The sequence below is a fragment of the Gobio gobio genome (assembly GCF_949357685.1).
Source record: "Gobio gobio genome assembly, chromosome: 10".
Taxonomy (NCBI): domain Eukaryota; kingdom Metazoa; phylum Chordata; class Actinopteri; order Cypriniformes; family Gobionidae; genus Gobio; species Gobio gobio.
This window is the reverse complement of record NC_137116.1, coordinates 6405604-6429492: the sequence shown is the minus strand read 5'-3', so window position 1 is coordinate 6429492 and position 23889 is coordinate 6405604. Positions and strand designations below refer to the sequence as shown.

General features: G+C 39.4%; 1 protein-coding gene across 1 annotated transcript in view; it reads left to right on the top strand.

Annotated features, from left to right (window-relative positions):
* The window catches only part of cabin1 (calcineurin binding protein 1), a 170471-nt gene that overhangs the window by 22907 nt on the left and 123675 nt on the right, over positions 1 to 23889 (top strand). The window contains exons 17-26 of the mRNA XM_079827753.1: positions 4448 to 4690; positions 4777 to 4930; positions 7260 to 7372; positions 7849 to 8001; positions 12241 to 12447; positions 12533 to 12678; positions 15820 to 16081; positions 16187 to 16351; positions 16703 to 16792; positions 16972 to 17156. Coding sequence (XP_079683879.1) covers positions 4448 to 4690; positions 4777 to 4930; positions 7260 to 7372; positions 7849 to 8001; positions 12241 to 12447; positions 12533 to 12678; positions 15820 to 16081; positions 16187 to 16351; positions 16703 to 16792; positions 16972 to 17156 — 1718 coding nt within the window. The remainder of the gene's footprint in view (positions 1 to 4447; positions 4691 to 4776; positions 4931 to 7259; positions 7373 to 7848; positions 8002 to 12240; positions 12448 to 12532; positions 12679 to 15819; positions 16082 to 16186; positions 16352 to 16702; positions 16793 to 16971; positions 17157 to 23889) is intronic.

Below are 23889 nucleotides of genomic sequence, written 5' to 3'. Positions count from 1 at the left end.
GTCAACAAATGCACGTGCGATGCATCCCCTGATGTAGAGTGACCGTTTACGACAGTAGTAGAGGACAATACTGTTTCACAACTGTAGGGGGAGCCCGAGAGCAAAAGTTACCTAGTGCGGCTTTAACTATTATACTTTATTGAATATGTGTCAAATACTGGTCTTTCCTCCTGACTATGAATTAAATGGGAATTAAATTAAATACAGTTTATTGTGTAACCAAAAATGAATATATAATGTATGACTTTTAATTATAAACAAGCTCGAAATACACATTGACTCTTATTTTGAAATGTCTGCGCCTTACTATTACAGACAGATGAGGGAGATAAAATATGCATTGTTACAACCGTCTAAAACATATTACTATATAAACATCGTAAAGTAAACATTGTCATTATTCATCAGCATTAGTTCATAAACAATTGCCTGGCATAAATGTGCGCTATTCATTGATTGTGAACCGCTCTTTAGCGCTGTACTGGGGATGTGTGAGCCTGTAGAACAGCGGTTAGATCAGCACATTACAACTCAAATGTTAGACAGGGCATCAGTTCTGACTGGATCTCTTCCCTAATCGTCCCTCCCTGACATTTTCGTCTCGTTTTTATTTGTTGGTGAAAATGAGTAAGTTTTTGTCATCCAACACTAGTTTTTATTTAGTTATCGTCTCGTTTTCGTCAGGGAAAAAAGGTTGTTGCCGAAAATTGACACAAATTATTTCAACAAATTGAAAAAAAAAAAACACTGGGGCAAAAAGAAGTTCAAAATACGTGGCCAGCGATATACTGTTAGCGAACATCCCGATGCCGCCCACACTGCTGAGTGCGGCGTTTAGATGAATGTGTAAATGTATGCTGCAAAAATGACAGCGGTGAAAAAACAGCAGTTAAGAAAGCATCTGATCATAGTGATGTGAATCTTTTTGCACCAGCTCTGCAATTCAGCCCTTCAGTCACGTCACGTCACATCACATTTATTTATAAAAAGTACGCAATTTTGCTCTGGCAAGCTGTTTCAAACTCCCAAACAGAACACAAATCGTTTTGGCCTGATTTAGTTCGAAATGACGTCACAACAGTTCGTTCTTTGATTGTGCTAGAAGTATATTGAGGCATTTACACCATGTCTCGGAAACCAAACGCTCCTTACCAAATCTGAATTTCAGCTCTGGATCTTCTTCAGAGCTTGATACACGCCGCTACGAACTGCAACGATGGCATTGGTTTAACTACAGTGTTTGAGGGCGGGGCACAGTAGACATTGTTCACGGGCAGCCAATGAAAACCATAGACTTGTGTTATACATATTTGTTACATGATAACATAGGTTTGAAAACAGGGCCGTAACCACCATAGACATTGAAATTATTGCACGGCTCTGCTGCACTTCATTATGTTGCATGTCCTAATGTTGCTGTTAGGATGACAAAAAGGTTTAAAAGTTATAGTCTGGTTTGCCTCAGTGGTCTAACAGCGCGTCAATCTATCGCTTAAAGGTCCCGTTTTTCGTGTTTTTTTGAAGCTTTGATTGTGTTTACAGTGTGCAATATAACATGTGATCATGTTTCGCGTGTAAAAAAACACAGTATTTTTCACACAATTTACTTATCTGTATACTGCTGTTTTCACTGTCCTCAAAACGGCTTGAAAGATTTCCCTGTTCTATGAAGTCCCTCCTTCAGAAACACGTAACGAGTTCTGATTGTGCCAGCGGTTCCCGTGTTGTGATTCGACAGCAGCTTAGCGCACGCAGAGCGCACGTTACCGGAAAGGTCACGCCTCTTACCATAACGGGGATGCATGCGCTCAATGATCTCTAAGTACAGCGTCGCTGGGAAAGCCAAACAAAGGTGACTTGACTCCGGGATGAAAATAACAGCGTCTCGACGACATGGCGACAAACAAACTATACGAACGCAACCGCACGCAACACTTCCTATTCTCCACGCGGGAGCAGCAAGACCACGCCCCCTTTTTCGCGTGTTCTTGTGGGCGGAGGTTAGTCGACATACTGCTCTACTGACGTAATTAAAGCAGGAAATACCAGGATGTAGTCCTAACCGGCCGTTCGCTGTAGGCTTTGAAAGGGAACTTCTGTTAAATAAAATATCTCGCTTGGCATTGAACTTTGAGCTTTATAATTTTACAGGTATTATAAATGCTCTAACAGCAACATTACACACTAACTAAAGTTTGAAAAATGGGATCACGAAGAACAGGACCTTTAATGCCGTAGCGGAGAGAGACTCTATTCTGTCCGGTGAAATCACAAAACAAAATGCAAACAAACGTGTCCCTGCTCTTAATATATAATCATTGATGAACATCTTTGACACGGTTTACAAAAATTCTACCACTAGAGAATTCGAATGTCAACAGCAGATCAATGTATTTATTCACTAATGCGAAGAATCTAGGGACCTATAATACATTTGATGCAAGTTAATGCAAATATTGCTTGCAAATAGTCCCAAAAGGATTATTTCCCAACTAGAATTACACCTAAAATTTCGTTCACTGTTCTGTTTCTTTATGCTTTATATAAATAAATAAAAATAATTGGTCCCCCCAATGTTTAAGACATGGTTACGGCCTTGTTTGAAACAGGACGTGAGACTGGAATTACTGACTAACTCATTTCAGGCCGTTCAGAATAGTTTTTTTTCTTTTTTGAAGACGATAACTCCATTTATCTGCACTTTGATATTTAAAACTTTGCAGACCTTTTACATATACAAACAGCTGTATTACACACATACATGAAAGGTCAAATCAGAAAAACAATAATTGGGACATTTTAACAATTTCTGGAAAGCCTGTATGTATAATCCATTGCAAAGTTATTATTAATACATTATAAATAATTTATAATACATAATATTTATTTATTTATGTAGCTAAGACTCATAATGTAATAACCCAGGAATTAATGCAAAATAAAACCCTTCATGATGATTCAAGAGTCCTTCACTTCACATCTGGGGTCCTGATCACTCTGTCAGGGTTTATTTTGTGATAATGACCGGCTGACTGTACTTTATCCCTTACAAACAGTATAATAAATCAAAAACATGATAATTTCAAGTGTTGTGGTGTATGAAGTGCTATGTTATTTAAAGCAAGACACTACAGACAAACAATTTTTTCATGCAGAAGTCTAGATTTAGTGCTAGTCTTTTTCAGAATAGTGGAAAGAAAACATCCAAATTAAAACTTTTAATTTTAGTATTTTAATTACAGCATATATCTTCAAAGGCCGTTTCTCAAAATGAGTCAGAAATATCCACAGAACATTTTAGTACTAAAAACATGGTGAAAATAGTTTTGGACTGCCGACAGTATTTTCTGATGTATGCAGTGATTCCAAAATACCCTAATGCAACTCTAATATGTCAACAAATTGAAAGCTGAAAGTTTTTTTCAAACTTCTTAAGCATCAAATCATCATATTAGAATGATTTCTGAAGGATCATGTGACTCTGAAGACTGGAGTAATGATGCTGAAAATTCAGCTTTGATCACCGGAATAAATTGCATTTTACAATACACCAATCAGGCATAACATTATGACAGGTGAAGTGAATAACACTGATTATCTCTTCATCACGGCACCTGTTAGTGGATGGGATATATTAGGCAGCAAGTGAACATTTTGTCCTCATAGTTGATATGGGTTAGAAGCAGGAAAATGGGCAAGCGTAAGGATTTGAGCGAGTTTGACAAGGGCCAAATTGTGATGGCTAGACGACTGGGTCAGAGCATCTCCAAAACTGCAGCTCTTGTGGGGTGTTCCTGGTCTGCAGTATCTATCAAAAGTGGTCCATGTATGGAACAGTGGTGAACCGGCGACAGGGTCATGGGCGGCCAAGGCTCATTGATGCACGTGGGGAGCAAAGGCTGGTTGGGTCAGGGCTGTTTTGGCAGCAACACAATAGGTCATAATGTCATGCCTGATCGGTGTATATTCAAAATAGAAAACAGCTATTTTAAATTTTAATAATATTTCGTAGTATTACTGTTTTTACTGTATTTTTGATCAAATAAATGCAGCATTGGTGAGCATTTGAGAGTTCTTTCAAAAACAAATCTTGTAAAACTTTTGAACGGTAGAGTATAATGCATATAATTAGGCATTATGAATACCTTTATTCTGCAATATATACAGGCTTCAAGTATAAGTGTTACTGGATTGTCTCCCAGACATATCTGTGGATCAGTTGGATTCATATCAGAGCTCAAAATGATAGAGCCAGCATGTTAAAAGCTGGTTATTATTGGAATAATGACTATCTTTACTCAAACTGTGCGATATCCCATTTGTTTTAAATGTGACATGCTTGACCGAGCATTTCCTAAACCCTCAATTCTACAAGAGTGTGGCGTTTTCAAGACACTTAACCTGTTGACTCCTCATCCGTCTTTGTTTTTTTTCTTTCTCTCTCCAGAGTTCCCTGCTGCGTCTGAAAGACTTCAGCTCCTGCTTTGAGACATCTGAAGTGTCTCTCAACGAGGCCATGCAGCACTTGAACTCTACATTACCCAGCACCCCCTCTGCCAAGGAAGAGTGGGTTTCCACCATCACGGCCCTGCTGAAGGGCATCGAAAGCTGCATCACTGACAAGCCTGAGCTGCTCTGTCACACCCCGCGCTCCGCAAACCTGCCACGCCTCGCCAACAACCTCATACAGGTCAGTGTGGATTAACGGGAGCGTGTTTGTATCTACATGATCACGTTCCTCAGTTTCTTACTGCTGTGTGTGTTTCTGTTCTCTAGTTGATAGCCAACAGCATGGTCTTACCTGATGACCCCAAAGAGGTTCATTTCTCATCACTGTTGCCATGGATTCTGCTGTACCACCTCATCAAACAGGAGGAGGCAGCGTTTGACTGCATGCTGCGGCAGCACATCACAGACGAGGATGACGATGGTACGAATACAGAAAGAGCCATTAAACAGGGCTCAACACTAAAGATTTCTTCTATTTTTCTAGTCGGGCCAGTGGTTACATTTTTTTAAATGGGCCCCGCACGCACACACACCACACACACACACTTATTAGCTATTGTTTTTGTTGTTTTTTTACCCATGTAACCTTGTATTCATATAAATAAGGTTATGACACCAACATTTTAGGTACCAGGGAAATTTGACAATTCCGATTTCGATACCAAAGCAAACCTTATTAAAGACAAGTGAACAGTCAGTAATTAAATAAGAGCAGATGGAATGTAATAAAACTTTTTGATGGCGGCTCCAGAAAGATTACAATGCCAATGCACAACCCACGTAAAGAAGATAACTCTACTAATAACTGCAATTTCAGGGTTCAAACAGAGATGGCGACAAATAGGCAAAACTTATGGACTGCCGCTTTAAAAACCCATAAACTTTCGTGATGATGCAGGACTGGCCAGATCGTAACATTGACAGATCTGTTAACTGTCTCGAGATTCTTAAACTTCTTTATCGGTATTATCGAGCCCTGTTTAAAGGTACACTGAGTACTTTTTCCCCCCAAAATTAACAAAATACATCAATCCTTCCAAAAAATTTTTTTTGTCTTACCCTGATTTACTATGGTAAGCCTGTTAAAGGTGTTTATATTTTAGAACGGTTGGGATGGTTTTCATGGGAAATTGCGTACATGTGTCACTCCCCTGTGCGTGTCTCATCATTATACTGCGTTCACACCAAACGCGAATAGAGCGTCAAAATCGCGTCTACCGCGTCTAGTTGGACGCTTGAACATTTTGAATCCATTCGCGCGTCTACAGCGATTTGGACGAGCGTGTAAATTGAGCATTTGAAGCGAAATAGACGCGCGTTCAAGGCGCTCCAGGAGAAATATGTCATAAAACACCACTCTGCCTATTTTCCTTTTTCATTAAAAATATATATTAAGCATTAAAGGGATAGTTCACCCAAAAACAAAAATTTGATGTTTTTCTGCTTACCTCTAAGGCATCCAGGATGTAGGTGTCTTCGTTTCTTCAGGAGAACACAAATTAAGATTTTTAACTCCAACCGTTGCTGTGTGTCACTCATATAATGCTTGTCAATGGGGTCTAATTCTATTAGAGTAAAAAAAACATGGAGAGACAACTTAATTAAATTAAAGAAATTAAACCCAGCGGCTCGTGACGACACATTGATGTCTTAAGACACGAAACGATCGGTTTCTGAGAGAAACTGAACGGTATTTATGCAATTATATCACCTCATATCAGACGAATGTCTTAGGCTCTCCAGACTGCCATCACTTCCCGTGAGTGAGGTCAAAATTCCGGCCGGGTCATAGATATGTATACGTAGATTCCTCATTCGAGCGATCCACGCAGGCACTAATGAGGTATCTATGTATATATCTATGACTTTTTTACGCTATTTGAGCATCATAGAAAACTAGGGATGCACCGATGTATCGGCCGCCGATATTTATTAGCTGATTTTTTTTAATCAATTTACAACCATCGACATATCGGCTATATCATGAGAGAGGCCGATATAACAAACCGATGGTTTATTAATGAACTGCGTGAGGGCACTGAGCTGTGTAATGTCTGCTGCATAATCCACGATTATATGTAATATTCCTGCTGCGCTGCTGTCTGTGTTTTAATGTTTATCAAACAACAAAAGATAAATAAATCTAATAAATTAAAAAAAGAAATCGCTCACTACTCTTGACTAAACTTTCATAAGGATTCATTTCCGCGATGCGGGCAACGCAGACAGAAGTGGTGTGGTTTTTGGTGAAGCGTACTAAAATAAATATCATCACCTAAGTACATTAGCCCACTTCTTCTTGACGCTTTTTCCTGATGATTTATAAAACAATTACTCCGAGTCGCCCTCTGTTGTTTCAAAGAATAGCACAACGGCGAGCGCATCAAGTATAAACGCCTCGTCCGTTTGGGGAGGAGCGCGCGCAGTCAGCGGAGGCTCGCGCTGCAGAGCCAGGCGAAAGTATAAACAAGGCTTAAGGTGTTTGGTGTAAGGTATAACAGATAAATTGCCATATGGAGCTCCTTAACAGAGTTCATTGTAAAGCATTATCTATTGTAAAGGGTCATGTTCATCCGCACAGTCACGCAGAGCCAAAGCACAACCAAAACTGTGTTCTTCCGCAAAATGCCCGTTTTGTTACCTTACCTTAGAGGGCCAGTTGTTACATGGTGCAACTTTAAGTATAGTGATAACCTTAGTGTGTGTTAGTATTTGACAGTGTTGATGACCCATGTGTTTGTGTTCTGTAGAGGATGACACTCCACTGCTGCCCTCCTCACTCATGCTTCTGAACACAGCACATGAATACCTGGGCCGTCGCTCCTGGTGCTGCAACTCTGATGGCACTCTGCTCAAATTTTTTGTGAGTGATTTCAGTTTCAAATAAATGCTCTTCTTTTTAGCATCAACTTTGATAATTCATCAAAGAATCTTGAAAAAAAAAACAAGTGTTTCCATACAAATATGAAGCATTAATATTCAGAAGTGTTTCTTGAGCGGTAAATCAGCATATTAGAATGATTTCTGAAGGATCATGTGACACTGAAGACTGGAGTAATGATGCTGAAAATTCAGCTTTGATCACGGGAATAAGTGACATTTCACAATATATTAACAGAAAAGTTACTTTTAATAATATTTCACAAAATTACTGTTTTACTGTATTTTTATCAAATAAATGTAGCCTTGGTGAGCAGAGGAGACTTGGTTCAAAAACATTTTCAAAATCTTACGAATGGTAGTGTAATTGAGTTAAAAAGGGCAACATTTAGCTAAATATTTTGCCTTAAAAAAAATAAAGCCTTGTGCTGTCTAATGATTGTGCATCTGTTTTTTCAGGTACGTGTACTGCGGGAGAAGCTCTCACGACAGGAGAAGCTGCCATATAAAGAGGATCTGGAGACGGCACTTGAGCAGTGTTTCTTCTGCATGTATGCTTACCCGAGCAAGAAGAGCAAAGCCCGATATCTGGAGGACCATTCTGCCCCACAGGTAACAACACACACACACACACAAACAAACACACACACACGCAAAGAAAATATGGTAAAACACAGCCGTATCATTTGTCAATGGTATTTATTTATTATTATTAGCACCAACAATGCGCCTGAACACACCTGGTTTTCAGACCAGCACACCCATGGGCGTGAGTGCATTTGCTATTTAAACAACGTGGCGCTGGACGTGAAAATTACAACTGTGTTGGGCTGTAAATGGCAAAAAACACTTGTCGCGCATGGCTTTGCATTCCGTTGGGTGTATGATAGGGCCCCTAGTGTTATACTTCAAGTGAATTTGAAGAATGAACTAGTGTTACCTCATTTTGAACAAAATCAGGCCAAAACTAAGTTCATTTCGTATTCGTTTCAGGAGTTCTTTCCGGAAAAGTTTGCTGTAATGTATGTGTATGCTGTAATAAGTAGGTGTGTCTCTGAGACTCCGCCTTCTTTGTCATGGAATTCTTCAAGCACCGCTCTCCTGTGACTCTTATCTCGCTCTATATACTTTGTGATCACAAAAATTTTCTGCCCACTAAACAGCACAGAATAATGCATCATAAACAACTGCGATTGTCATGCTATACTTGTTGGAAAAAATAACTTTTTACTGCAAACGAAGCTATTACTGATGTTTCTTTCTGCTACTAAAAATGTGTTAATAGTGTTGAGTTCAGATACTTCAGTATCGTAAGTAACAAGACTCCATATTCTCCTGTGCACACTCTCATTTTATGTCTCAAAGATATAAGAAGCTTTAAAAATAGGGAATGAGCTCTGTCCCCGAGCTAATGAAGGTAGGTGGGTGTTGGATATGGCGTGTTGGCGGTCTGATTCAGCAAGAATTCAGTGATTGATTATCTTTTGGCAGCAAGAGTCGCATTGATCATTTAGCCACCCACACACTCCCATTATGCAGGACTGCTCTGTACACAGGGAATGCTGTACACACCATCAAAGTATAATACCGAGGTGTTCTGTGTTTATTTCTGTGTCTGGAGGAAACCGATTGTGTAGATGCTGCTTGTGTTTTTGCAGGCAACTGGCAAATATCTAACTGTGCTTAGATTGTGGAGCTGTGCGGGACAGCGCCATTTTAGCAAAAGGGAAAAACAACCACAAAATCAAAGTAAATGTTGCTGATTTTTGGTTTTTAGCTGTGGTTATTATGATATGCATGCTTCTAAGCAATTTTTTATCTATACTTTGCAGTAGGGAATAGAATACATTTATCCTGTAGGTAAAATCAAATCAACATTTCTCTTGACTTATTTCTGACTTTTGGGGACTTATTCACCGAATCCCCCAGAGTTAAATAAGTCCATACATACAATTCTCATCTCAGTGCGTGCCATAACTCTGTCTGACGCACCCACCGCTAGCCTAGCTTAGCACAAAGACTGGAGGGGAAACGGCTCCAGCTAGCCTACTGCTCAATAAGTGACAAAATAACGCCAACATTTTCCTATTTACATGTTGTGATGTGTATAGTTACATTGTGTACTATGATTGACGGAAAATTAAAAGTTTAGATTTTCTAGGCCGATATGGCTAGGAACTATACTCTCATTCCTGCGTAATAATCAAGGAACTTTGCTTCCGTACCATGAGTGCAGCGGCTCAATGATATTACACAGCGCCTGAAAATAGGCTAACTTCCGTCAACATAACCAACGTGACAATCTTGCTTGCACAGAGAGCGTCCTGGGGACTATTTTCAGGCGCTGCGTAATATCATTGCGCCACTACACCCATAATACGGCAGCAAAGTTCCATGATTATTACGCAGGAATGAGGGTATAGTTCCTAGCCATATCGGTCTAGAAAATCACAACTTTTCATTTTCCGTCGGTCTTAGTACACGATGTAACCATATACTTCACAACATGTAAATAGGAAAATGTTGGCGTTATTTTGTCACTTATTGAGCAGTAGGCTAGCTGGAGCCGTTTACCTCCAGTCTTTGTGCTAAGCTAGGCTAGCGGTGGGTGCGTCACACAGAGTTATGGCACGCACAGAGATGAGAATGGTATGTATGGACTTATCTAACTCTGGGGGACACAGTGAATAAGCTAAAGTCCCCAAAAGTCGTGTTCCTTTAATTTTGCATGAATTTAGTGAGTTGTTGTGCATTCGGATTCATGCAATGGCCTAAATGTGGCGTAATTACATATTCTTTCGGCCTACACTTCAGAATCAGTGTCAGGTAACATGTTACTGGATCCCGGTTTACTGAACAAAGAATCTAGTTTCCATCCATAACTGGTCCTGATTGTCTGAATTTCTCTGAATGAATGAACCAACAGTATAATCTAGTTTTATTCTCTTTATTAACCACATTTTATGTTTCTTTCATTTTTCTGATCCTGCTTTGTTAGTGTTATAAATTCAATCTAATCAGCTCAATTTTTTGGCCTTGTTATAGGCGTTCTCCCCAAAAACATTGACATAATGCCAGTGGGAAAATTGCGTTTTGTGCAGATGGGTAATTGATAATTCTGTCTTTTGTCACCCGTCAGTGTAGTCGAATAGTTCAGATAATGAAAAAAATCTCAGTGCGGAGGATATTATTGCAAGCCTGTTGTTGTGTTCAGATTGCTGTTATTCCTGTGAGGGACAAAAAGAGCCTTTTCTAACTCACAGATTGACAGAAATTCAAGTCTCCCATTTCCCCAGGTAATTCATGTGTGTACAGCACAATCTCCTTGAGGTATACATGCAGTGACAAAATGAATATGGTATAAAAAGAAAGTGACAAAGAGAAAATGATTAAATTATAATTCTATAATTTATGAAGTTATACCAATTTTAATTTATAATTCTAATGAAATTAAAGTAAAAATAGTAAATTTAAGATTTTCTTTAATTATATAAAATAAATGTATACACACACACACACACACACACACACACGCATATTTATATTAATTAATATGAAATTAAAGAAATATCATAAGCAATATTAATGGCAGGTAACATTTTCTCAATTAAAAGGCAGGTTCATTTAATGGCAAAAAGTTAATTTTGGACCAGTGTTGTTATTGTTATAGTGTGTGTTTAAGAGGCACCTTTATTTTCACGCAGAGTCCGTCTATGCATTGCCGCCAACACATGCCTTCTCGTTTAAACTCACCTGACAAAAAGGCCTACCGATGGCCTTTTTGGAACTTGATGGAACTGTCACCGTCTCGAAAAATATCTTCGTTAATCTATTCTCAGAGTTGGGTTGGGAGCTGGGTCTATACTACGCAAGCTTTGATAACTTTCACCTTGATATTTTAGCGCGGATGTATACCTAGCCGATTTGCACTGTAGGGGGCGAGAGAACGAGTCTTCGAATCTGTGTGTATGCCTACTAGTGTTGTCAAAAATATTGATATTTCGATATGTATCGATACTGAAATATCTGAAACGATACGATACTCATTTTCTACAGTATCGATACCAGCTGCGCTCTCCTCTCCGACCGACAGCGAGTTGACACGCACCCGCCTCCTTCCATTCAGTCCGGTTTACCCTCTGAACATTGCGAACGCGTGTTCTGCTGGATTTTTCCTCATGACAGCGTGTTAGTATTGGTGTGACCGGTCTGAATTTCGCGCGGGGTTGCACATAACGTTAATTCTACTAATTCCCGCAGATTTCGCTCTCGCATCTGAAGCGCACACACACATACCGTAATAAAGCCACCTCTGACATACAAGTGCAAAAATGAGCTCCTTTTTCCAGCTTATTAATGGTCAAATACACTCAAAAATGTCTCAATGCCCATCTTGGTGAGTTTTAACGTAAACACAGTTGTAACCAGCTCACAGGAACAGTGTTTGGGATCCATGCGTGCGTCAGGTCTTAAAGGGACAGAAGTTATTTATTATTCAAACTACAAAAAGACAAACGATCACTTACGAGCACACATAATTCTGAATGCCTTTGGCAGAATTCAAATGAGCCATTTTAATCTAGATTAATCTAGATTAAAACAATGAATCTATGCCCACCACTAATATAAATATATAAATATATATATATATATATATATAAAATTAGAATAAAACATTTGTTGAAATAATTAAATTTAAATAAAAATAAAGCTAAATAAATATATTATAAAATGAATAAAATCTGAAAGAAGTATAAATAATACTAAATTAACACTGTTGGACCCCGCTTACATGGTGCTATCTCTCTTTCTGCCTCTTTCCATTTATCTTCAATGTCATCTCTGATCTAGGTGGAGCTTCATTGGAGCGATGCCATCTTTATGTTTGAGTACTTTAAGCCCAAAACCTTGCCAGAGTTTGACAGCTATAAGACCAGCACTGTGTCAGCTGACCTTGCCAACCTGCTTAAAAGGCTTTCTGGAATAATCCCACGCAATGACGGCCCCACACTCTCCGTAGACGACGTGTCTGCCTATATTGAGGGAGGTGCTGTCAAGGTATGAGCTCAATGACTGTCGTCCGTTCCTCAAGATCTGTTTTTTTCTGTTCATCTTTCACTTAAAACTTTTCTCTTTGTCCAAGGTGCCAGCGCTTCCGGAAGGAGCTTCCCCGGCGCCCCCTGTGGTGAACGAGCTGTACTACCTGCTGGCGGACTACCACTTCAAAAACAAAGAGCAGTCTAAAGCCATCAAGTTCTACATGCACGACATCTGCATGTGTCCCAACAGGTCTGCTAAAATTATGCATCTTAACTTTTTTACACGTGTGTTGTTAATTTAAAGGTGCGGTGTGTGAGTTTTAGTGGCGTCTAGTGGTGAGGTTGTGAATTGCAACCGTCTACCACTCACCCCTCCCTTTCGAAGCACATAGAAAAGCTACGGTGTCCGACACAGGACAAAAATGTTGTCGTCGGAGAGAGCAGAGAGTAGCTAGCGCTCTGTAGAGCAGTGTGTGCATTTAGGGCTACTATAGAAACATGATGAAGTCGCAAAATGCCGACTTCACTGTGATGAGACCCGCGGTGTATGCTAATAGAAATGGCTCATTCTAAGGTAATAAAAACATAATGGTTCATTATGCAAGATATTTATACACCACTGAAAACGGTTATTTATATTATATTGCATTTCTGTTAATAGATCCTCATAAATACTACACACTGCACCTTTAAGGCCATAAAAGTAAATATCTCTAATGTCTTAATTGTCATCATATAATTATATTATTTTAAATATCATCATATATCATATAATCATTTCAAGAGGTCTTAAATTCTGCGACTGTAAAACAGGAATTGTGATATGGATTTATGTGAATATTAAACTTCAAAAGGCGATCATTTAATTGTGTGCTGTGCATTTTAAAGTCAAAACGCATCATTGTTGCTATTGTGGCTCACATTTTCAGAACAATTAACAATCAATGAATACTGCACATTTATGCCAAGCGATTGCATATGATCTACCGATCTAATATGACAATGTTTACCATATGGTGTTAATATTATACACATTTTTAAAAAGCACAGCTGCATTTTACAAGGGAATACCAGGGACAGCTATATTTATGCTTTTCCATAAACACACACACACACACACACACACACACACACACACACACACACACACACACACACACACACACACACACACACACACACACACACACACACACACACACACACACACACACACACACACACCATATATATATATATATATATGTGTGTGTGTGTGTGTGTGTATATGTGTATGTATGTGTCTTGTCATGCTTAAATAGTTTAAAAGCTTTTGATTAAATAAGAGCGTGATCATATAATGTAATGCCATCCAAAGGATGACGGGAAAGAGCGGATGCTGTTAATTGTGTTAAATACAGTCCCCTCCAAAAGTATTGGAACAGTGAGGGCTATTCCTTTATTTTTTCTGTAGACTGAAAACATTTGGGTTTGACATCAAACAATTTATATGAGACAAAAGATCAACATTTCAGCTTTTATTTTCATGTATTTACATCTGGATCTGATACACAACTTAGAAGATATAACCTTTTGTTTGAATCCACCCATTTCTCATGTGACCAAAAGTATTGGAACAGATTAACTTAAAATAGATTAAAATAGACTTAATATTTAGTTGAAAATCATTTGCTTGCAATAACTGCATCAAGCCTATTACCCATTGACATCACCAAACTTTTGCATTCTTCTTTTGTAATGCTTTTCCAGGCTTCCACTGCAGCCTCTTTCAGTTGTTGTTTGTTTTGGGGGGTTACTCCCTTCAGTCTCTTTTTTAGCAGGTAAAATGCATGCTCTATAGGGTTTTAGTCTGGAGATTGACTTGGCCAGTCTAAAACCTTCCACTTTTTGCCCCTGATGAACTCCTTTGTTGCTTTGGCACTGTGTTTTGTGTTTACATTTTTCTGTAAATTGGCAGACAACATTTTTCTGTACACTTCAGAGTTCATTTTGCTGCTGCCATCATGAATGAAGATCAATGAGCCCGTCCCAGAAGAAGCCATGCAAGCCCAAGCCATGACATTACCTCCACCGTGTTTCACAGATGAGCTTGTATGTTTGGGGTCATGAGCAGATCCTTTTTTTCTTCAAACTTTAGCCTATCCATCACTTTGGTAGAGGTTAATCTTTGTCTCATCAGTCCATAAAACTTTGCCCCAGAATGTTTGAGGCTTGTCTCTGTAGTTTTTGGCAAATTCCAGCCTGGCTTTCTTATTCTTCTTGCTAATGAGAGGTTTGCATCTTCTGGTGTAGCCTCTGTACTTTTGTTCATGAAGTCTTCTGCGGACAGTAGACTGTGATACCTTCACTCCTGACCTCTTGAGGTTGTTGCTGATGTCACTAACAGTTGTTTTAGGGTCTTTCTTTACAGCTCTCACAATGTTTCTGTCGTCAACAGCTGATGTTTTTCTTGGTCTACCCATTTGAGGTCTGTTACTTAGTACACCAGTGGTTTCTTTCTTCTTCAGGACATTCCAAATGGTTGTACTTGCTATGGTCAATGTTTATGCAATGACTCTGATTGATTTTCCATCTTCTCTCAGCTTCACAATTGCTTGTTTTTCACCCATAGACAGCTCTCTGGTTTTCATGTTGGTTACACGTCTAACTATAAATGCAGTCTGCACAGGCAAAACCCAAATCTGAAAATAAGTGCAGACATTTAGTGCTATTTATTGTTTGAATAATCAATGTAATAGGACACACCAGGGCAACAAAACACACCTGTCAGTCACATGTTCCAATACTTTTGGTCACATGAGAAATGGGTGGGTTCAAACAAAAGGTTCTATCTTCTAAGTTGTGTATCAGATCCAGATGTAAATGCCTGGAAATAAAAGCTGAAAGATTGATCTTTTGTCTCATATAAATTTTTGGATGTCAAACCCAAATGTTTTCAGTCTACAGAAAAAATAAAGGAATAGTCCTCACTGTTCCAATACTTTTGGAGGGGACTGTATATTAAACATGCTAAACTGAAAAACATTTTCACATGCGTTAACGCGTTAATTTTGACATAGCCCTACAGTATATGTTTATAAATAAAATAATTTATAATTTTTACTCATTCCTTTTCTTTAAAAAATGGTTTAAAGGCTGAAATATGAGGTTTCATTTTATACCAACTTTTTATTTTGTCAAAGCCTGTATTATTTAAACTGTAAAGTTCTGAAATAAATCATTGTTTTTATAGGCCTTTTATGGTTTATATATTACCATAGAGTTACTCTAACCTGCGAATATGTTATTATTTGTACAGGTCATAAAAAAGGTCTTAAAAAGCCTTACATTTGAACCTTGCAGATACTCTATGAATGCATACAGCTATACTGTCTCTCCATCTCTCATGTAGGTTTGACTCATGGGCAGGCATGGCACTGGCACGTGCCAGTCGCATCCAGGACAAGTTGAACTCTAATGAGCTCAGGAGTGATGGACCCATCTGGAAAAACTCTCTGGCTGTGTTGACCTGTTTCAAAAGGGCTCTGGAGATAGATGGCTCCAACCTCTCCCTATGGATCGAGTATGGTACCATGTCCTATGCCTTGCACTCCTTCGCTTCCAGACAGCTCAAACAGTGGAAACGCGAACTTCCCCTGGACTTGATCAAACAGGTACTTCTGTTTGTATAAATCAAGATGAATTACAAAACAACACACGAGTGTGTGCTTTAGCAACAAGAAATAAGAGACTCAATTTCTGTTTGTTTGTGTTTATAGATGGAAGAGCGCAGAGACTCAATGTTGGAGACGGCATCGCAGTGCTTTCATAGCGCCTCTCGCTGTGACGGCGACGAGGAGGAGTGGCTCATTCACTACATGCTGGGAAAGATTGCAGAGAAGCGCAAATTGCCGCCCAAAGACTACCTGCAGCTGTACAAAAAGGTGATCATCTAGGCTATGGCTGGCCCGGTGGATAATCTGATTGGCTATTGAGAATGTGTGTCATCTGTCGCCATGGTTGATTCAATCTGACATGGCAATAGTTCAATGATACAGTTTGAGAATGATTAGGACATTCTTTGACATAGGTGTGCTGTCAGTCAATTGACTGCAAATTCACCTTCAGGTCTGGCTCCGTTCTGGTATGTATTTGTCATCATTCAGTCAGTTCCTGGTGAATATAATGTAGAATCATATATGAAACATGTAAAGCCGTTGATGGTGTAAAAGCGGCTTCTGAATTGCCAACAGTCAGACACATCTCATTACAGCCTTTGTGTCATATTTCTCCAGTCTGCACACTACCTGCACGAGGAGGCAGCCAGATACCCACGCAAAATCCACTACCACAACCCGCCCGACCTCGCCATGGAGGCCTTAGAGGTATGTAGTGGCAAAAGCAATCTCTTTTGCTCACCAAGGCTGCATTTATTTGATTAAATATTATTACAATGTATTTTATTATTTGAATATTTTGTTAATGCTTTCTATTTTAATATATTTAAACTATTTCTCTGATGGCAAATCTGAATAAGGGAATTTATATTCTTTCAACTTGCCAGCTGTTCTTCCGCCTGAGCGCCACAATTCTGAAGTTGCTGGAGAATGAGGGAGACGATGGTGAATCGTTTGAGCTGCAGATGAAGCTCCTGGAATATGAGCTGTTCTTCAGCATGCTCGCCGAAGCTGCCGTCGGATCCTTTGCACGTGGAGAGGAGAAGAACACGCCCAAAACCAGCAGCGACAAGTATGATCGCAAACCTTTTACACTCTCAAGAGCCTGGAGGAGTTTAGAAAGATTGTAAATTTATACACTAACACTGGTTTGCACCAACAAGGATTAAATTAAACTCAGTTTAGAGCTAATCTAGGATTTGTTGATCTAGGCTTTATTTTAAATCGAGTTGTGTTGCACCACTTAATTTTAAACCCAGATTAACAAATCAGGGATTAGAATTTAACCTGCGATTAAAACCTCCATTTACGATTAATTTTCGCCGCCTTGATGGATTCGCCATTGACAGCAACAATACTAATATTCAATTTCCTTCTTTATTGACCACCAGAAACTCTCTCTCTGACATAAGTGCTCTTGACGATAAAGTAAAATATCAGCTGTCTTTATAAAGCGCTACTTAGAGAGACCGTTACTGATCAAGCAGGCAATGAAAACATTGAGGCAGCGTGTGCGGATTTCATAAGCCTGGAAATATATTTATAGTATCAATTAATGGAGTATATTGTGGCAGCGTAACTTATGACAAACAACTGTCATGATTGGCGGAGTGACTATCTCCGCTCTTGACAGCGCCACCTTGTCCGTTTGATCGCTGGCCATTCTGTTTGATCAAGTGTAGGCGAGGCGCGGCGGCGATCACGGGTGCTCACCTCATCATCCCTGGTGTACCGAGATGAGTGACGGATCTGCATCCCGGACTCGATAGCAGGTGTAAACTCACGGGCCGCCACGACTCTCACACTCTGACGGCTCAGTTCGCTTTATTTTTCATTTTTATTAGTAATAAACACCTCTCTCAGACCTGACGACACACCCACTGTTCAATCATCTGCATAGTTTAATTTTAGGTGGACCTTATTTTATTTAAACCTCGTCACATGTAAGTTTAAAATGAATCCATAATTGAGAATTAAATTTATGGAGTTTAAAGTTATGGAGCGACAGGATTAAAGTTAATCTATCTTAAATATAAATTAAATCCAGGATCAAAATGATGGTTTAAATGTAAACCTGCTTATTTTTAAGCAAGGTTTGAACTTTGGTGCAACAGAATTATTAGATAAACCTTGTTTTAATCTAGATTTAATATTAATCCTTGTTGGTGCAACCCACCCTAAGATTCAGATTTCAATTGATTTCAGATGTGAACTAGGTGTGTGCGATATTGACAAACAATATATAGATTTTCTGGGATTTTAACGATAATGATAATTGGACAATGTATTATGGGCACTTTTGCCTTTATAACCATTTTTTCTAACCGAATCATCTTTTGTGTATCAATAAATTAATAAATTAAATTCCAATATTAAAACACAATAGGGCTTTTTACAAATCAAATTCAATCTGTATCAACATAATTCATCTTTGCAGTGCAGAGGAAACACAGAAGCTGCATCTGAAGTGTCATTTAGATGTATTTACACAATGTGCTTAATGCAGCTCAGAGGTGACGTAAATGAATAACCTTTAACTACAAATGCATAATGTTTTGATGTTTTAAACTGAAAAGATTCTTTAAAAGGATCCTAGAATGCCCCTTTTTACAATATGTAAAATAAGTCTCTGATGTCCCCAGAGTGTCCCCAAAGTATTAGCTCAAAATACCCCACAGATAATTTTTATAGCATGTTAAAATTGTCATTTTTTGAGGGATTGTGTCCGTGTCCCTTTAAATGCAAATTAACTGCTGCTCCCGGCCCCCTTTCAAGAATAGGGCGCAGCTTCAAGAGCTTGTGTTAGCAGCTCCAATTACCTCACGCAGACACGCACTGAAAATGTCAGAAACTGTTCAGCCTTTTATGTTCAAACCGGAGTCTGGACAATGATGGAGAGACTCAAGAAGAGGTGACAACCATTCTGAATGGTTAGTTGATGAATTTATGTAGCTGATGTGGAGTTATCTATCTTCAAGTCATTGATTAGCATATTCTGTCATGATAATCTATAAATCGCTCGAACTGTTACACACTAACTAAAGTTTAAAAAGTGAAATCATAATCAACCCTTTAAAAGTGAAATTAAAACTGCCAGTAGGTGGCAGCAAGTCACTGTTAATGAGTGAGTCATTGAATCATTCATTCAATCAATCTGTTCAAAAAGCGGATTCATTCAGTAAGGAAACACCCGCTGTGTGTTGCTTAGAGACTGACAACAGTGCTGTGGCTTTGTTTCCAACTATTTCCGTTGGCAAAACAGAGAAAAAATAGGAAATGTGGTCTCTAAAGGCCTGTACACACCGGGACGAATATCGCACGCGCTTATCGCCAGCGTTTTTCGTGACGTTTTTCGGCGCGTCTTGAGTGTTCACACCCAAGCGATTTCCACTGGCGATGCGCCGAGTGAACGTGCACATTCAGTAGATGCGCTCCCGGTACACAAGGTGGTGCTGCGGCACTTACGCTTCTGACACTTGCTTGTCACACAGAAGAAGAGGAGAGACAGTATTTACGTGCTTGCCAAAACCACAGATATATTATGTCTATGGCAAAACCATTCATACACTTTTTGCTAACTGGCAAGCAGCATTAGCAGCCCATCTTCTTCTTTGTCTACTTACTACTTCTTCGTCGTATCAATGTGTGCTCGGCAAGACCGATTTTGTGCTTGAGCGCCACCAAGTCGTGTTTTACTGTCACTTCAGCAGCTCCAGGCACGTGAACAAAAGCACTGATCTCATTGGTCGGCCAGTTTTTAACGCGCCGCGTCAAAATAAAAAAACGAACCTGAGGCGTTTTTTTTTAAATGACGCTTTTACGCCTGGCGTGAACACTCACATTGGCGCCCATTGTTTAGTCACGAGGCATTAAACGTCGGCGATAAACGCGCGCGAAAATCGTCCCGGTGTGAACAGGCCTTAACTTAATATTAACTTCTTGTTTATTGAACTACAATATCACATTAGTTTTCATGCTGATATCTGGAGAAAAATGGCACTCTTTATGTGATCTTGATTAACTACATTAAATTATATAAATATAAAATGCATAGAGGGGCATTTTTGTCGCCTTATGAATTTTGAGGACATTTTAGCATTTTAATAGACTAAATCACGCAGTGAAAGCTGAGTGCACTAGGTGTGAGGGACATAACGTTACTCGATAATATCAGATCGTACATCGTTAAAACAACAATTACGATATTATCGCAGACGATATACTGTATATCGCACACCCCTAATTTCGACAAACTTTTAAAAAGAGGAGCAGCAATAACATTGACTACATTAAACACTGCATTCATGCACCTGAGGCCTATTGCACAAAACTAGGATAAGGGATTAAGCCGGGATATCTTGGTGATCCTGGCTCAATTTATCCGTGATCCGGTTGCACTAAAGCTGGATAGGGTGGCAGTTGGATGTTATGGTATAAATTACCATGGAGATTTATTCTGTGGAGCTAGCCTGCTCCAGACCAGGCTCAAGTCCAGGATCTATTTAATCTCATCCCTTATGTCAGTCAGCAGTCACCACTAACGGAAACCAATAGTTATTCCACTGCCCACTACACATTATCACATATAACTAGACCCACTGTCATTATTTAAACGTTTGTGATCATAATTTCAATAATTTTGGATAAATTATGATTTTTAGATGATGTTGCTATCATTAGATAATTTACGGTTTCCCATAGACTATAAGGCTATATATAAAAATGATAGAATATTAGGGCCACAGAGGAAAAAAAAAGAAAAGTCACAGACTTCGAAAAATGAAGTCATAATATTATAACCCGTTGTTTTAGAGGAAGACGGTTGTTAAAATGACAGCTGTGGGGCATTTCGTGGAATTGTTCTTCAGCATGGTTTCACAAACAAGGACATACTTAATCTTTTGGCACATCAGCGTCACATTGTCATAAGTATCAGGACTGTAAAAAGAATATGCATCTTTTCCGCAGAAAGAACCAGCCTCATAAATGTGTGACTTTTTCCTTCTTCCTCAGTGTGGCCCTAATACTCGGCCGTATAAAATACACATTCCATATAAATATAAAAACACAAAGTGTAACATTAGGTTCCTTTATTGAATAAGGATAAAACAAAGCAGGTAAACCATCAGCTCCTTTCGAAACTGAAGTCACACAGTGACTCAACAATACAACAAAAGAATAAATACACATTCAAAGATAGAGATTATATATATATATATATATATATATATATATATATATATATAAAACACACCCCGCTTGTCTGCACACTGAAATAAATGCAGGACAAATCCATACACATCAACTGAACAGATAAATGAATGGATGCAGTAGCCTCCCTGCAAGCTTGTATTACACACAGTATACAGCACAAACATCATAAGAGGCCCAAAAAAAAAAAAAAAAATTTGGTGGACAGCATAAGAAGCAGAGTACAACGGCTAAGATTAAACTGTAGCCTACTACTGAGCGTAGTAATTATGTAAGCCTTTGATAATAATTTATCAAAGCCTTATACAGTGTGATGGGGTTACTTTACACAATTTCACTCATATCTGTTGTCCATTTCTATTAAAAGTTAAACTGTTTCATAATCAGTGTACAACTACATTTTTGGAGATGTGAATTAACTATTTGGATTGTAATTGTGATGTTTCAGCGGAGCGGTGAGTGTGTAATTGTGCACTACTTACGCATTCAGGAGGTCTGCAATACTTTTTCTCTTTGCTTTATCACTGTGGCGGTGTTGCCTTTCTTCTTAATTATGTCTTTTACCTCCTCGTATGCCTCCATGAGGATTTGTGCCTCCAACGGGGAAAAGTATGCCGCTCTAGTTGCCATGGTGAATCAGTGAATCTGTGATCGGTGGCGGGTCTATTTGAGTGAGCCGTGAGCACGCACCTATCCAAGATTGGTTTAACCTGGCTGGATGAATCCGTGTCTGCTCATCCTGGCTTGGTCTTTGTGCAACCAATTAAGCCTGGATGCACTTGTTTTGGCTTCATTGAGCTCAGCTCAGTCATTTATCCTGGATGTCTTAATTCTACTTTTGTGCAACGGGCCTCTGATTATGTAGTTACTAGTAAGCAAGCTAAAAGTTAACTCAGCACTGTAAAGGCCTGTGCACACGGGACAATTTTCGCTCGCGCTTATCGCCAGCATTTTTCGAGATGTTTTTCTGCGCGTCTTTGTGTTCACACCCAAGTGATTTTCACTGGCGATTTGCTGAGTGAACGTGCAAATTCAGTAGATGGCTCTCCCGGTACACAAGGTGGCGCTGTGCCACTTTACGCTTCTGACACTCGCTTGTCACACAGAAGAAGAAAAGAGACAGTATTTACGTGCTTACAAAATCCATTCACACACTTTTTTTCTTACTGGCAAGCAGCATTAGCAGCTCATCTGCTTTGTCTACATACTTTCTCTTCGTCGTATCAATGTGTGCTCGGCAAGACAGTTTTGTGCTTGAGCACCACCAATTCGTGTTTTACAGTAACTTCAGCAGCTCCAGGCACATAAACTAAAGTGCTGATCTCATTGGTCAGCCAGTTTTTAACACGCCACGTCAAAACAAAAAAACGAACCCAAGGCGTTTTTTTAAAAATGACGCTTTTTACGCCTGCCGTTTTGCGCGTCGGTGTACACACTCACATTGGCACCCGAATCGACGAAAATCGTCCCGATGTGAACAGGCCTTAAGGCTCTTTTCCACACTTGATTTGATTTCTTAGTGCAGAGTTTTTCACAATTGTTCCTCACATTATTCTGCATTGATCTAGCATAGATAATTCAAACTGCAATCTCAAGTTAATTACTATAGGACTGTGAAACATTGGGGTGTTGATGGACTCCATCTACTCCATCTGTGTTTTCATCATCGTTCTGAATCTGATCAAAAATTATCAAAAACGCTGGCGGTGGTTGGCAACTAAAAAAAAAAACTCTTGCAGAGAAAGAGTTAAATATGTGCTTGCTTATCACCAAAGCTCTCAATATTTTGTTGCCTGTCATTAAACCATTATCCAGTTTTGGGAAGTATCTTCGTGCGTTAATGTTGCCTGCAATGTCAATTTGTCTTTGATAGGACAGCGAAACAACAAGTCAGTTACCTTAGCTTTCAGACGCAGCCCTACAGTTTCATGGCTGAACTAGATATTTTTTCTAGTGCAGGGATGCTCCTCCTGGAGACCATTATCCTGCAGAGTTTAGCCTAATTAAACACACCTGAACCAGCTAATCCAGGTCTGTGGCGGAAAACTGCCCCTATACCATTAAATAGGGCACTATTTGAGGGAACAGCCATTTGTAGTGGTGTCCGAAACCATAGTGGATGTTATTGAGTGCACTCATTCAATCCCATTATGCACCGCAATAACGAGTGTACAATCGATGTAACCTCAACTGCTAGAGAATACCCATAATGCACTGTGAGAGTTGCACGCCAAATAAACCCTGCTGACCAGTAGGGCTGTCACTTTTTATTCGATATTCGAATATGCTTTCGAACATGACGTGAAATATCCGTAATCGAACTATAAATAAACTATCCGTTTTGCCATGCAGAGCGGGTACCCGCGAATATTGCTGAAACGGGTGAAAAACATCCCAACTGTGTCGGATACGGGTGCGGGTCGGGTCGGACAAGGGAGAACACGGGTTTTAAACAGTCACGTGCAAACTAATATATATAAAAAATATATGCATGTACAGTGCCGCCGCTCCCATTACGCGCATCACGCGCTGCACGTCGGGCACCAAGTGCTGAGGGGGGCACCACAAGAAAATGCTCTCTCCACCTGTATTTC